Below are 15551 nucleotides of genomic sequence, written 5' to 3' on the forward strand. Positions count from 1 at the left end.
AGGGCCCTGCACTGTACGCGGCAGTGACCAGGCCACGGAGCAGCGTACCACCTCCCCGTCCTGTAACCGGCTGCGATACAGTGACCGGCGTTTCTGCCTAAGCTACTGCAGTGTGAAGCCGGGATGCCAATTTCTGGACAGCGCATCCATCCGAGAGCACGCTCTGCCCATCCAGGTTGGGTACAACCCCCAAGAACTTCAGGCACCGTCCTGGAATGGGACATGTCATGGAAGATGCTCCACACTACCAAGGCATACAGGGGCTGAGGAACCTCAGCTTTTTGGAAAGTAGAGTCCCTCCACCACTTTGCTGAAAGGTGAAGCAGTGCAGAGGTACTGTGTTGGCCACCTGCATGTCCTGAAACACCCCACGGGGCTTGGCGTCACTGCTCCCAACCACCGTTTCCTTCCTGTGACCTGGCGTCACGCTCACCAGCTGTGAGCGGCGCATGTCACCGGAGCACCGGTATTCTTCCAGGACTGTTTGGCAGAGTCAGGCACTGACCCATCCCATATGCCTTGAGCCCAGCTCAGAGCGACCACCAGCAGACGAGGCTGGTGAAGGCAACACCGACAAACCCAGCTCCCAGGGAGATGCGAGTGCTCTGCAAACCTCGGACCTCCAGAACAGGAGCCCTGAGACAACACACAGAGGCAGGTGCATAATTTCTTGGGTTTTTCTTTTACTTTTTTTTTATTCCTTCCCTTCCTTTGCCACAACACACACTTCGTATTAAATATCTTAAATATATTAATTTTAAAAAAGTATTAATAAAAAGCTACTGAAGGACACAGCTGGCAGAGTGATCAAGGGCAGCGACCCATTGCAAAACATGGGGACATTGTAAAAAACAGAAAACCCAGAAAACAAATGGTAACAAAAAACTGGCATTTTTTGCATATGCACAGCTGGCTGGAATACCCCGGACTCTGGCATTATTGCAAAAATGGAAGGGGAGGCGGTAGAAAAAATATATTCCGTTGTACCAACCTGTACGGGGAAGGGAATTAAGAGGAAAAATGAGGAGGCTTTAAACATTTTTGGTATTTCAGATGTTCCCTCCCACACCCACCGCCCAATCACTTTTAGTCTTTAAGCAAGTTTTCTGGCTTGGGATAGCCAAAGAGTACAAAATCTGCTTCATAAAGCTTGTAGAGCTGCTGCCTCCAAGCCAGTGGGATTTTGGCAAACCAGTTATCTTCCCAGCTGCTGGCAGTCCTGTTCCGGTAGCTGGGGGGGAAGCGAAGCAGCCTGTCCACTTTGAGGAGCTGCAATAGATAAGCAGCATCCTCATCCAGCGTCTCCAGCTTTCCGATGAAATCGTAGTCTATCTGGCACGGATGGCACAGACGGTAAACCTGCCTCCAGTGCTCATTGAAGGGGGCCATCTTCTCTGTCCTGGGATCCAGTAAGTACTGGATGAAGTCAGAAAAGGTGACTTTGAGGCCTGCCCCGAAGGCCTCACTAACGGAGGTGGGAAGGTTGGTATGGTTGGAGTACAGTTTTAGCATGGGGATGGCAAAACGCCGGTAGAACTCCTCATTCTCCAGCTCAAATTTGCTGCGAAAGGCAGAGATGAGGCGGACAAAAGGGTCTCGTACAAAGAGGAACTTAGTGTACTTCTTCAGCTTGATCTTCATGAGGTGCCGGGAGAACTTCCCATAACGGCGCCAGAATTTGTTGAACGTCAAGTGGGTGCTGGTGTTGTGGACATGTTCCCGGGGGATATCCAGAGGGTTCCGGTATGGGACCCCCTGGTCCAGCAGGCTCTCACTTAGCACGATCATCACCCGTTTCCAGTTAGTGCAGGCCACCTTGGGGACATAACAGTAGATGATGCCATGGCGGTCATCCACGATCAGGTGGTTGAGCTCGTAGTTTGGGATGTCATCAAAGGAGCGCTCCTTGGTGGGGAAGGTGAAGCTGGAATTGGCACAAAACTCCCGCAACGTTCTCTGCCTCTCTATCTGCAGTTTCTCTTGGTCCAAACTGTTTCTGTCATTGTGCGTAGACCAGTCATAGCCCCGCACGTTCTCCTCCAGATTGCTCACCGCAGGCTTGCTGGAGCCCTGGACAAGTAGCTGCTCTGACTTTCGGGGGCTAGAGCTATTCTGTTTCAGGTTCGAACTAAGCAGCTTTGCCAAAAATTCATCCACGTCTGGCAAGGCTTCCCAGTCTTCACCTGCTGTGATACCAGGGATGGCTCCTGGGGAATGAGGCCTGGAGAAGGACGTATGTAGGTAGAAGTGAGCCGTTCCCACGTTATCCCAGTACACAATGATCAGGAGGATCATGAAGATGGAGACCAGCACCACAGAGAGACGGAGGAGCCGTGCTTTGGTCATCCTGACACCTACTGCGATAGCTGGCTTTCACCTGGATTCACCTCCGGCTTGCAGAGTGAGGCTTGGGATCCAGCATGGTGCTGCAGACCAGGAGCCTGGAAATGTACCAGAAAAAAAGTTAGTTGAACCCTTAATAACTCTGGTTTGGAGAGAATGACCTTGCACAATCAAGACTCGCCACGGGGCTGACCATCTGTTTCCGCATGCGGAGAGCCGGGTGAGTCTGAGGTACCCATAGAGACTCCGCAGAGAAGAGCTGACTGGCCAAAAGGAGGCATAAAGTCTTGCAATTTTACCAGTTTCCATAGCAAGCATGGGGTTTTTTTATCAGCCTCAAGCTTCTAGAGTCATGTGATTTCAAGGGAAGCTCCATTTTCATTTAAAAAATAAATACAAAGATTTCAGGCCTAGAGTTTACAGAGGGAAGTTTTAGAGTATTAAAAAAAAATGCAACTATATACAGAAAGTACGTAGAGCCAACTACCTTTCACAGACCTCTTTGATTTTTAAACGTATCTAACACAACAGGAAGAGAGGGCTCAATCCATGATTTTAGCTGGTGGTATCACACTGTGGTCTCATCTCCCCATGAAGATGCTCTGTACCACTGTGCTGAAAACAAAGACCTTATCGGAGTTATAAATACCTAGCTGAAGATGCCGTTGCCTCAGTGGCTAAAGCAAGCCCCTGTTGAGAGAACATCACTGATCCGAATGCACCATCTTATCTAATCTGTGTGAAGTAACCTCCACAACCCTTCTTGGTAGCTACTTCATTTTGTCAAGAACAGAGATTAGACAAACAGTTTTCCTACAAAACCCCCCAAGTGGACGTAGCCCTGATAAGAGCCACACATCAAGAAAAATCTAAACGAATGACTACTTTTAACTCAGCGAGTTCTGAGATTAAGGATGCTCTGGTAAATCTTTGTCCACGTCCGGACTCTATTGAGTCAGGATGTCCTTTCCTGGTTTAACGTAATTTATATTTCTATCACACTCATCCCTAACAACTCTTGATCACCAAACACAGGCGAGAAATCACTGTTAAAAGGGCAGCTCAGAAGATCTTTTCTGGAGGGTGCACCAGGTTTGGGGTTTTTTTACCTCAATCAGTCCCATCTTTTCACTGCTACCTCCTTCCCTGCTGACTCTGAGCCCCCTTCCACCAGCAAGCTCCTCAAGAGTGATCTGTCTCCCCACCCTGCTGCATCTTTTCTGGTCCAAAGTTCCATGCAGAGGCAGGCTGGCAAACCAGCCTTGCTCTCTCCCCAAGAGATCAAGGAGCCAGTGTCTACAGCCAGGGAAGAACATAGTAAAGTGAGGAGCAGCTATCTGATATTTTGAGAATGAAACCTAGGTTTGCTGTTTTACAGTCTCTCCCTGCAAGGTTTAACATCAAAAGACAAGCAAAAAGTAGTCACTCCAACCTCCTCCTCCCTCCAAACGCAGTCCAGCCCCTGATTATAAAGACAGAACATCAGCTACAGATAGAAAACAGGAGCAGCCCTTTCTGCAGACATCCCCATTCTTTATCCCTGTTTTTAAACACAACCATATAATCGAGAAATCTGTAAATGATATCATTTATTGTGATACCTCTGACCATCGCTCTCATTACAGTCTCAAGCAGTGCCTGGGTTTTCCCTGGATGCTTCATGACTTCAGAACAAACCCTGCAAACACCAGCTCTGAAAACAAAACCACTTCAGGGCAAGGTGCCCTGAAAAGCTTTTCAAAACGAAGACTGGGTCTCTCTTCCTCTGGAAACACAGAGGTTGCTCCCCAACCAGTTCACACGCCACCCTTAAACGGCACCAACCCCACCCTGTACAGGGATACAAAGAACCTGAGAGTCCAGATATGCAAAAGTGCTGAGCTCTGTCATGCCCTGGGGGGGGGGGGGGGGGGAACATGCTCAGAGCCTTTGAAGCTCACAGCAGCCTTGCATTGAATGACTTGTCTAAAGAGCCATCAAGCATGGCTGTGCTTGTGCCTCAGGGATGCCAGATTTTAACAATCAAAGTCCTGGTTTCAAACACTAGACTAAAAGCATTAGACCAGAATTTAGTAACAAACAGGAAGAATACCAGATATGGTTACATATCAAAGTATTAGCTCAGCTTAATGTCCCAAAAGACATAAAATGCAGAACTGAAGGTTTAGGGTTTTTTCCACCCTAGTGTATTTATTTACACTTCGGAAGAAGGGACAGCCAGAAATTCAGTGTAGCTGTAGCCTAACACATGGCTTTGCACTGCAACACCAAACACTGTGTTTCCTGGAGCCAGGCTCTTATTGTATGTGTGAAGAGAAGCCAGAGGAACTGCAGACGTAACACTTTGCACTCTGCGGAGCAAGAAGCAGGTATTACTCAGCAGTAATTCTCTACGTTTAGCTAGTCAAGATTGACGATGGAGCAGATCTAAGAAGAAACACCCAGAGAGATGAGCATGGAGTTAAAGAAGGGGCAAATTACATATGTGCGTCAGCACTTTGGGCCAAGCATCTCAGTCCAACAGCAGAAGATAATGGAGTGATGCTGCCAAGCCTACTGCTTGGCACACGTCTGGGTTTGCGTTTTGCCTGAATCTGTTCTTGCTTTTGAGCCGGTTAGCTGTTCACGGCAGGGACTGCTTCCTATTCTGGATGAATAGGGTGCCCACTGCGCACATAATCCCTAGCACACTGGGTTTCCAACGCTGCTTGAGACCTTTAGGCTGGCTGGAATGCAGCAAGCCCAGAAAGCTGCACGGAGCATCCCTTTCTGCCATGCCTATACCCAGCAGCTTCCACAGCTTCAGGCAGTGCAGCAGCCTGCTAGCATTTCTGCAAAGCTGTCCCACCCTGGCACGGACAGATCACCCTCTCAGCAGCAGCGACAGAAGCAAACGAGACGCTGTGTGTGGCACACGCATTCCTCGGGCAAACGGAAGGAGGGCTCTTCGTCAAAGCCACCACCATAATGTAGCTTTACCAAGCGCACCCCAAGGGCTCGAGCCTGCTTTCCAGGACACAGCACGCAGGCCCGCCAGAGCGTTTGGCTTTTCCAAGACACAGCACACAGGCCCGCCAGAGCGTTTGGCTTTTCCAAGACACACAGCAGCGAGCAGCACAGAATCGAAATGACTCCACTTCTGTTAACTCTATCAGTGCTAGAGAGGAACCCTGGAAAAGAGCAATAACACAGCTTAATTCCCCCTCATGAGAAAAACACTGCAGAAAACAGTTACTCCATTGACTACGACACATCCTCTTCCTGAGCACTTCATAAAAGACGCCAGACTGAAAGCACAAATTACAGGTCTCTGTGCACATCAGAGGGAACGCGCCTCCATCCTCCTCTGGCCAGAATCAAAAGGAAAAGCCTCCAAGAGGAGCCAAGAATTTACATTCAAGTTTAACCCAAAGTCACCAGCCAACAAGAACGTGCACCAGGATCCACACAAAGCTGCTTCTGTGACATGACGCTGGCAAACCGGGAAACGGACCAAGTGCTATAATCACCCTACAGAGTCCCCTGAGCAGCCATCCCGTGATCATCTCCAACCTGAACCTGGCCTGAGCGCAAACCAAGGACTCTTCTCCCCATCCCAGGCCTGAGAAAGACACTAAGGTCCAAGGTCACTGGACCCATCCTCTCCCACCAGAAGCTGCCATGTCAAATAACCACCTCTCAAACGCTCATTTAAAACCAGAAAGGGGGGATGTGTCCCCAGCGCTCTTATTGCAAAAGCTATTGCAGATGCAACTCCTCAGGGATTTGGAAACCTTATTTGCACTTCACAGCCTGATTGTAACTGTTTGTTCTCAGGGCAAACAGCAGCTCAAGTAATTCCTGTCTCTTCCTCTCCTCTTGGCTTTGTACGACAACTACATTCTCTCACAGCCTGTCTTTGCAAAAGAAAGTTACCCCAGCTCACTTACAGGAGCAGTAAGGCCTACAGAAAATAAAGGAGCTTCCACGTGGGTATGTACCGGAGACAGGGGACAATAACCCCTCTCTGTGAACAGCAATGGTTTAGAAGGGACCATGCCTCCAAGGACCTGGGTGCAGATTCCACCCTTTCTTGCTTCGTGTTTCCCCAGGCTTGTCCCTCTCCCATTGCTCCTAACTCCCCACGGGAAAGCACAAGGCACAGGTCAGGCACTAAGCACCGGCTCACCTCCTCCAGTGCCCACTCGTTCTAACGTGAGAAGATACGGGATTTCAGGTAGCTCGCTTGAGCTCTGCCTGCTTCTGAAGATGGAAAGAGGTGGAATGAGAACTTTTAAAAACATACAAAACCCCCGAATTCAAATGGATACTTTCCCTTCGGGCACCTGCATTCACCAGCACTCACTTACCCATGCAGCCTTCTTTATCCACCTATCATGGTACGCACCTGCTACCAGTTACGCTTAGGGAATAGGCAGGCTCTAGAGAAGCGGCACCAGTTTAACCTCCTGCAGGTGCAGGAGGAGTGCCCATCAGCCAAAGCAGACAGACGCTGTACCAATAACCAGAAACTAATTTCACACACTTGGCCATCACTCAATAAACCGCTTCTCCCCAGCTTTCCAAAAATCTAGCACCTTTTGCAGAGCAGGGAAGTTTTAACCCATGTAATGACATCAGCGGTTACATTAGTATAAATGCACAGTGTAAGCAAAAAATAGGGCTTGCATTGCACATTTTACCACAACTCCGCATATATATGCTAGAGACCAGCAAAAGAACATCCTAATCTATGTAGCTGTCTCAGCGCCTTCCCTCCTGTCGCTGCCACAAAGCCTGGTTTGTACAGGCTTGGCAGTGCCAGTCGCCTCTTTTTTAATATCCATACTTGGAAGTTGTCTCGATAACCATATTTCTAAGATTTCCAGAAGGAAATCCCAAAACGCAGCACGTCCCATTCATTCATTACCTTTGTTGCAAACTTCAAGCACACCCATCATTCCTGGCCTTACAAACGCAGGAAGAGCCCCAGCGAGCCTCGGTGCCGACAGCCCGGGCCGACAAAACCCCAGAACATTTGTTTGTACGTCAGCGCAGGGGCCAGAAATCAGACCCTGCCGCTCGCACCGCCTGCGTTTGCCTTACAAACACCTGATTTAAGGATAGTTTTCTGCTGTACGTAGTTCAGCTCCGCACTGAAGTTTCGTGCGTGAAGTTCAAGCGGGATTAATCGCGTTAACGGCCGTCTCTGTGAAGCAACGTTAAAAGCCCTGCTCTGCCGTCAACAGAAACGCTCCGCCGTCGGAGGAAGATGTTTCCTGGGTTTGCTTTCGTAGCCGCTCGGACCGCAGACGCTCCCGAGTCCCGAAGCAACGCAGACTGCAGAACACCGCAGGAACACGGCACAGGCGGGCTGTCCTCAAGCCTCAGGCCCAGCACGGGCGGCAGAGCGGGGAAAGCCAGCGTTTCACGGTTTGGAAAAGAGGAGCCGCCCGCCGCCCCACAGACCCAGCCGCCTCCTCCCCGTCACCGCCGAGGCGTGAGGGTGGGCAGCGCCGCCCAGCCCACCACACGACGCCCCGGGATCCCCATGGAGCCGTCCCCGCCGAACCGGCCAGCCCTGCGCCTTTACCTGGCACGCTGCTGCGGCCGCCGGGGTAGAGCGCAGAGGGATGCTGTGCCCCGGCTGCGGCTGATAACCGGGAGCTTCCCCGGCCCCAGCCCCGCTCCCCGCCGGGACCGCCTCACCCGCGCCGCCGCCTCCCAACCCGTCCCCTCAGGCGCCGAGCCCCGGGCCCTGCCCTGCCCGCAGGCAGCGGCCGTCCCCACCCCGCCCGTGGGCGGCTCCGCGCTCACCTCCCGCCCGGGCAGCGGAGCCTTCCTCCTCCTCCTCCTCCTCCTCCTCCTCCTCCTCCTCTCCCTCCTCCTGCCGCTGCCCGTCCCCGTCCCGCCGCTACCCGGGGGCCGCCGCCTCTCGCGAGACGCCGGGCACGGGGGTCCCCGCGGGGCCGCGGCGCAGGCGCCGCTCCGCCCGCCGGCGGGAGGCCCCGGCCCGCCCTGCCCCGCGCCTTCTGCCGCGGCCTGGCGGCGGCCGCCGGGGAGCCCGGGCCCTGGAGGCAGCGGGGGCTCGGGGCGGCGTCGGGACGGGCCGGCCTGACCGCACAGCCCGCGGGGGCGGGCGGGGGCGGGGGGAGCGGAGGGGCTGCCCCGGCACCGGCTCCCCGGTTCGTTCCCACAGCCGGAGCGGGAGCTCTGTAGAAGACCAGGGGCAGCAAGCGCCGAAGAGACGCTCTCTGCAGAGCTCTCTGAAACGGGGCTGCGTTGCCAACCCCCCACTTCTCGAGCGATCGCGCAAGGAAAGTTTAACCCAAACCTTCTTAAATTCGTTACGGGTTGCGCGGAGGACTCGGGCCCCGCCGTAACCCTGGGCGGGCATTTGATTTCCCTGCAGGCGGGGGGCTCGGGGGCTGCAGAGATAAGACCCCCCCCCGCAGCCCCTGCCCTGCCCCAGGGACAGGACGAGGAGGAGGAAGAGGCAGCGATGGCCGCGGTGGCAACAGTCCTCGTCCCGAGGTGGATGCAGCATCCCGAGACCCGACATCGCTGCTTGCTGGAGCTCGCAGTTAGATGCAGCCAGTTTCAAGCTGTTGTGGAAAAAAAAACCCCAGCCTCTTGGGTTCTAGTATTAGGAGCAAAGCGTAGATCACTGGATACAGCAAGGCTAGAAAACGCGGCTTGAAAAGCCCAGAAGAGCTTAAGCTCCCTTTGCTACTCTTGTGGTTGAGAAGAAGCAAATCAAAAAGCCCTTAGCCCAGCACTCAAAATGAGCACGGTCCCACTTTGCGCAGGAGATGAGCTGCACCCTCACCTCCAGCAATTACCAAAGCTACAAATGATAACTTACAGATTCCACCTCTGAGATCTCCACCCCCAACTTTACATTAACAGGCTTAAAACACAGGTTTTACAAACAGGGAAATTAGCACATCACGCAGCTCCGTACTCTTCACAACAGTCATGGCAAATTACCAAACTCTTTGTTACACAACCTCCCTTCAGAGCGACAGCCTCAAACCAATGCCTTTGGCTCAAATGTCCCACTCTTTGTATGAAATAATAGTCCCGAATGCTACAACTTTTCATGGGGATTCAGCCCAAAGGTATTTGGTGCAGATGTATATGCTTGGAAAACTCCGCTTTCCCTCACTTTTGGTCCTTCAGTGTTTGCAGGTCACGTGAGGTCTTGTAAATACAGGCTTGGCTCAAGACCTGCTGGCACAGGTTTGTTTTACACACAGTCTGTGCTTATTTTGTCTGTGTGTCCTTTTTTTATATCTTTGTTTATCTGAAAGAGTCAGCCCTGGGGAACAAGTGTTTCTGACCTGTTTCGCCATCGCACCTCTTCCTGCATCTTTCTGTTTCATGAGGAAAATCGGCTGCTTCCTATACCAGCTTATGCACTTGCATTGCATCCCTACTTCAGGGGTTTAAGGCATTTTATAAATACAAGTAATCTAAGCTTCCTCGTCCCTGGAGTGAGCTACCCCTCATCTTCCTCACAGATAGCGAAGCAAGAGGCATAGAGGAATAGGGAGTGTGTGCAGTGTCACGCAGCAAGTCAGAAAGAGCATGCAGGAGAATTATTTACAAGTGCTGCAGCTGCAAAAAAGATGCTTCAGCCACTTGAAAAATGCACAAACCTACCGGAGATTGTCATCTCAGATACTTCGGCAGACCTAGGAGGGAAGGCACTCCTGTTTGGGGCATGGAGTCACTATCTATTCAGTGCAAGGACCAGCACCGCTTTATTTGCAGCATATTCAAAAAGCAGGGAAAATACTTTTAAAAGCCCCTTACGGAAAAGGCTGCTGGCTGGAGATGTTTGTTCCAAAAAGAAAAACACAGTCCCGTGGTTTACCTCCAGGCTAGCTTTTATCAGGGTCTTCACCTATCACCATGCTGCTTCTCCCCGCTGCAGTCAGATCTGAAATGCTCTGTAGATGGAAAAGAACTTAGAGCAATCTCTGGCTGCTCTCACAGCCAAACATCTGCTCACCCAAACAGCATTCCAGGCGTGTGTTACACCTCCCAGCTTCACAGCAACACACAGGGACAGCAGGGAAGAATGGGGAAACTATTTCTCAGGCATTTACATTTGGTTTTAATAGTCAGGGAGCCTTTTGGATGCATGGGTGGCATCGACACTTTTGCCCCAGGAAAAAAGGCGGCTTGGGCTCCATGCTGACATCTTCTGGGAGGAGAACACTGCTGGGAAAATGAGGTTTTCCTCTTCTCTTGGACTCTGTTAACACCCTACTTGTCTTAAACTGAAGCTAACAGCTAGACTGCACAGTACAGAGGAAAGACTTGCGGTAGGGATATGGGAAAAAGTAATCTACAATGTATAAGGTCCCTCTCCCCCCTGCTAGCCTTCCCTCTGCTTTTCAGCATCACAACACAGAAGCTAAAATACATTTTAAGGCACGCTCTCCCTGAATCCGCTTCCCAGACTTCCAGCAGCCTTGAAATTGCAATCCCTTGGGGCCACAGAGAGTCCTGCTTCCCCAGTGACTTCTATTTAGTCTTCGGCTGGTTCCCCAGGCGGGCGACTGACTCCTGCTTTTGCCGACTGCTGGCACCATCTGCAGGCCCTGCAAGTGAGGGAAGAAGAAGTACCTGGTCAAGTTTCTCAGGCTTCCATTTGAGTCTCATTGCCAGTCAAAATGGGGAAGAGACAGATTGCCATGGGCTATGGAGAGGAAAGTTTGGCAAAGGCCCTAGGATCTGCACATCGTTGCCTTAAGAAAATCCCAAGGTGACACTTTCCGTGGAAGCAGTATGTTGTCACACGGCTAACTCAGATTAAACTTTGTACTTCACATATGGGTTAGGCTAGGGTTATGAACACCTCTGAAAATGTTATTTTCTCTTCCTAAGAGGTTATTTTTGGCTAAGAGGGAGATGGAGTGTAACTCATTCTGGAACATTGCCCATGTCATCTGTTGCAAAAAAAAAAAAAAAAAGTCTTAAAAGTTGGCTGTAAAACCCCTACCCATGTGACAGCTTTCCCAACTGGACCATTTGTGTTGCATTTACAGCTCTTTATGTTCAGATTGCAACAGAGCAAGTGCTGAAGAATACAGTAGTGCCTCCTGAGCCAGCCAACCTGATGTTTTATGTACTCACCCTTGACTTGCTTCTGTAGGACCCATCCTTTGACATGATCAGTGTTGCTCTGCTGGATGGTGCTTGCAGGAGCATTGTCTTTTGGCAGCATCTCTAGTGGAGTCCCCTCTATCAAAGGCAGGGAGAGCTTCATTAAAAACAGTGGGAGCAGAGCGCAGTTTAAAAACATTTTGCAATGCATGAGTTGCTAATAGCTAGCCAAAATAAATTATAGCATTGTAAATCAAAAGTTAACCATTTTTTAGTAACAAAAAAAGGTAAGAAAAACTAATTAGCACCAGTAAGCACCTCTTGCCAGAATGGGGAAGGATTCTGGCTACATTTCAATAGGATTTAGGTTTCTAGTTCCCCTAACCTCATCCTCACTTTGTGTGTCTGCACAAAGAAAAACAACTGAAGCTGACAGATGGTCAGTGCAGCCTGTCATGTCTTGGTCTCCTTGCTGGGGCTTGGTTTGGATGTGAAACTGTCTGAATGACGAGACCGAGATCAGCAACCTGTTGCATGTGAACCCAGCTGAACACTAATTCCTCCCCCTAGATTACAGAGGCATAGTTGAGGCAGTGGCCTGCAAAGGATATGCTTTCTTACCCATCAAAAGCTACTTAGACCATATAAAAAAAATGAAGATCAGATTACTAACAGTTCTGATCATTAGCCTTTACTCTGCCTTATTTCTCACATGACAATCCATCTTTTCCAACAGAGCTGATGCAGGATGTCACCAGTGGCTCTTTGGCCCCTACCTGAATGGTGGTTGATAGGAACCTTGACCTTTGCAGCAATGGATATGCTACTTGCAGCTTTTGACTGGTAGAAGAGTCTAGCTCGGCACAGGTGGTTCTCACAAGCTTTGTCTGTATTGGGGCTGGAAGGAGTCTGATGCTTAGCTTTTGAGGTCTGAAAGACACCAAGTTGAGTTAACCTCAGTAGTGATGTCTCTCACCTCTGTTGCCACGTTGTACCAAAAAGATTCCTTTCACACCTGACTTTGGCTTAGCTTGCTGTTTAGGCAGGAGGTCAAGGACATTATAGAAGAATAAAGATATTTAACTTATTTCCTCATGCAGCTTGTGTCACAACCCAACCAGAACGCTACCCTGGGTAGTGTGGGAGGTCACAGGAAGCTCGAAATCCCTCACAGAAATGACGCCAAACAACCAATCAAATTGTTTATTGAGCACAAACATAACCAAAACTGAAACAATCGTGTGATAACTCAAGAAATTGCTGTCTGCCAAGCGAGTCACAAAATCGAAGGGAAAGGGGAGGGGACAATTTTACCCAATTTTACCAAAATGATTCAACATGAAACTTGAACTCTATGGATGAACTATTCAGATGACTAACAACATCAAACTATATACACAAGGTGAGGTAAATGCGGTGAGAAAGAGAAAGAGCAAGATAAGGTGCTGGCCGCAAAGAGAAAAGGAAGAGCAAAGTAGAAGAGAGAGAGACAGAGACAGAAGGTATCACCACCCTAGGATCCAGCAATGTCCCGTTGGTCCTGTTGATTGCTGGTGTCCTGGTGATGGGGGCATCTCCCACCCTTGTTGGTGTCTTGATGGTGAGGGTCTCCACACTTCTCGGCTGGATGGTGGAGGTCTCCCTTGTTGTGGTTTAACCCCAGCCAGCAACTAAGCACCACGCAGCTGCTCACCCCCCCCCCCCCAGTGGGATGGGGGAGAAATTCGGGGAAAGAAGTAAAACTCGTGGGTTGAGGTATGAACGGTTTAATAGAACAGAAAAGAAGAAACTAATAATGATAATGATAACACTAATAAAATGACAACAGCAATAATGAAAGGATTGGAATGTACAAATGATGCGCAGTGCAATTGCTCACCACCCGCCGATCGACACCCAGCTAGTCCCCGAGTGGCGATCCTCTGCCCCCACTCCCCCCAGTTCCTATACTGGATGGGACGTCACATGGTATGGAATACCCCGTTGGCCAGTTTGGGTCAGCTGCCCTGGGTCTGTCCTGTGCCAACTTCTTTTGCCCCTCCAGCTTTCTCGCTGGCTGGGCATGAGAAGCTGAAAAAATCCTTGACTTTAGACTAAACACTACTTAGCAACAACTGAAAACATCAGCGTTATCAACATTCTTCGCATACTGTACTCAAAACATAGCACCGTACCAGCTACTAGGAAGACAATTAACTCTGTCCCAGCTGAAACCAGGACACCCTGCATGTCGGCCTGGTGGTGGAGGTCTCCAGTCCAACGCGCATGTCTCCGCGACTACCCGCTGAACCTTTGTTGCGCCTGTGCCATCGAGATTGTGAGAGATTGCGCCAGGCTGTGGGCTTTGTTGGGGTACAGGTAGACTGCAGGGCTCTGCTCTGTCCTTGTGGTTTCCTTCATGCCAAGAAATGTTTATACAGTCTCGTGGTTTCCTCGGTACCAAGTAATGTTTAAGACAAATGTCTGACCTCTGTCCCTTACAGCTTGTACTATGTTTCTCTTACCCTAGCTCCACTGGGTCCATGTCTTCTGCTCAACCCATTCCCATTAGAAACACAAAGGACTTACCCTGTGGAAGTTTGGTTCGAGACAGAGAGGTCTTTTCTTTCTGGCTGTCCTCTCAGCAGACATCTCCTGGTCTTTCCTGTTCTTCAGCACTCCCCTGGCTGGGGAGCACAGCAAACTCCCGATACTTGCACTGTCTCTCATCTGACAATCTGGGATGGAATTGGCCTCTAGATACTTCAGCTCAGGCATATCCTCCTCAGAGAAGTGGGCTGAGGAGACTTCACTCCCAAGGTCTCTGTGTTGGGGTCTGGAACGGCGACTGGCTGCAATGAGGGAGATGCTTTTGGGGTTGGCAGCGATTTCCTTCAAGGTCTCCAGACTCAGTGGAACAGCAGCGATGTCTGCAGGTGACTTTTTCCCATGCAAGTCTAGAGAGGCGGGGGAACGCAGTCTGGGAGTCACCTTTCCTGCAGCAACACCTGTTGGTTTCTGCTAAAAATCAAAGCAATTGCAACATAATCTGCTTTTCATTCAAAGCTTTTATACTTTTCCCCTTCAAAGCATTTTCAAACATTTGGAAGACACTAAATTTCAGCTGAAATGCTGTTATAACAACTTCTATGTATAGAGAAACAAAGGCAAAGCTTTTTGACTGTGTATGTCCCATATAGAGCCATGGCTACAAAATAAGTCAGTTGGTGAGCAAGAAACTGATGAGCTCCTAACTCTCCCTCCTGTTCCAGGGTGCTGAGTGAAATCAGTTTCACCAGATAGTCATCAAATCAGGGCCCAGCAGATGAGTTAATGGCATAAAAGGAGGCGATCATCCTGGACAACACAGGTCCCCTCACACCAGATTGCACGCTGCATCTCTATTTACAACTCCCGTCGCTCCACTGGACACACTGGAGACTGGGTGATTCACAGGAGGGAGAGCCTGAATTGGAGGTGGCAGCTAAGCCTTGGCCTCATAAGTAAATCCCAGGCTTTAAACCCAAAGCCAGTGCTCTAGGAGTGATTTTATTGCCTGCCAAGGTTTACCTTCCTCACATACAGTAGATTTAGCTGCTGCGCATGTTCTGTCATCACAAGAGGAAGGTGCTATCCATGATAAATGTGCCTTGACTGCAGTTCCTGCCATACTGACCTGCTGAACTGGTCTTTTTTGCAAACCAGAGAAAGTTGGGCTGACATGGGTATCCAGAGACCTCTCCTTCCTACATGGTGTCATTTCAGATGATCTGCAGCTGCCGCTGTGAAAAGAATATGCCAGGAGGTTAATAGATGAAAGCACAGGCCCTTTATCAACAGAGAGAGATGAAACAGCTCAAGCTGCGGGGAAAGCCAGAAGCCTGGTAAACCTGGTAATAAAGAACACAGCAAGGAAAGACTTCAGGATTCATGAAGGAGAGAGATTTTGTCCCCTGATCCTCACAAACTTTGCTACTTTATTTGGTTTTAATGCTTGGCAGTCAACAGAAGCAGATCCAAGCATATCCCATAGACCTCTCTGCAGAGAAGGTTCCTGCTAAAATACAGAGCTACTTTGCAAGAGCAGTATACCAGGAAACTCTTTTCTAACAGATTCCAGTTTCTAGACTTTC

The 15551-nt window shown here is 50.0% G+C and overlaps 1 protein-coding gene and 1 long non-coding RNA gene across 3 annotated transcripts; both read right to left on the reverse strand.

Annotated features, from left to right (window-relative positions):
• Positions 1–733: 733 nt before the first annotated feature.
• On the reverse strand, positions 734–8200 carry CHST12 (carbohydrate sulfotransferase 12). 2 transcript variants are annotated; one of them, XM_052773171.1, is made up of 2 exons: positions 8140–8200; positions 734–2441 (listed from the first exon to the last, which is right to left on the reverse strand). In XM_052773171.1, exon 2 carries the CDS (start codon positions 2344–2346, stop codon positions 1087–1089), a length of 1260 nt encoding a protein of 419 aa, XP_052629131.1. In that variant the 5' UTR covers positions 2347–2441; positions 8140–8200; the 3' UTR covers positions 734–1086. The 2 variants fall into 2 exon arrangements, with proteins under 2 accessions (XP_052629131.1, XP_052629132.1); XM_052773172.1 differs by lacking the exon at positions 8140–8200 and adding an exon at positions 7916–8027.
• A 1852-nt stretch (positions 8201–10052) lies between these two features.
• Positions 10053–12806, reverse strand: LOC128134888 (uncharacterized). The gene is made up of 3 exons (XR_008232875.1): positions 12216–12806; positions 11470–11577; positions 10053–10934 (listed from the first exon to the last, which is right to left on the reverse strand). It is a non-coding gene; the product is annotated as an uncharacterized LOC128134888 (long non-coding RNA).
• Between the last annotated feature and the right edge of the window lie 2745 nt (positions 12807–15551).

This window comes from Harpia harpyja, chromosome 21 (genome assembly GCF_026419915.1).
Source record: "Harpia harpyja isolate bHarHar1 chromosome 21, bHarHar1 primary haplotype, whole genome shotgun sequence".
Lineage (NCBI taxonomy): Eukaryota > Metazoa > Chordata > Aves > Accipitriformes > Accipitridae > Harpia > Harpia harpyja.

Coding starts and splice junctions, on each gene's coding strand:
- CHST12 (XM_052773171.1), bottom strand. CDS start 2,346: ATGACCAAAGCACGGCTCCTCCGTCTCTCTGTGGTGCTGGTCTCCATC.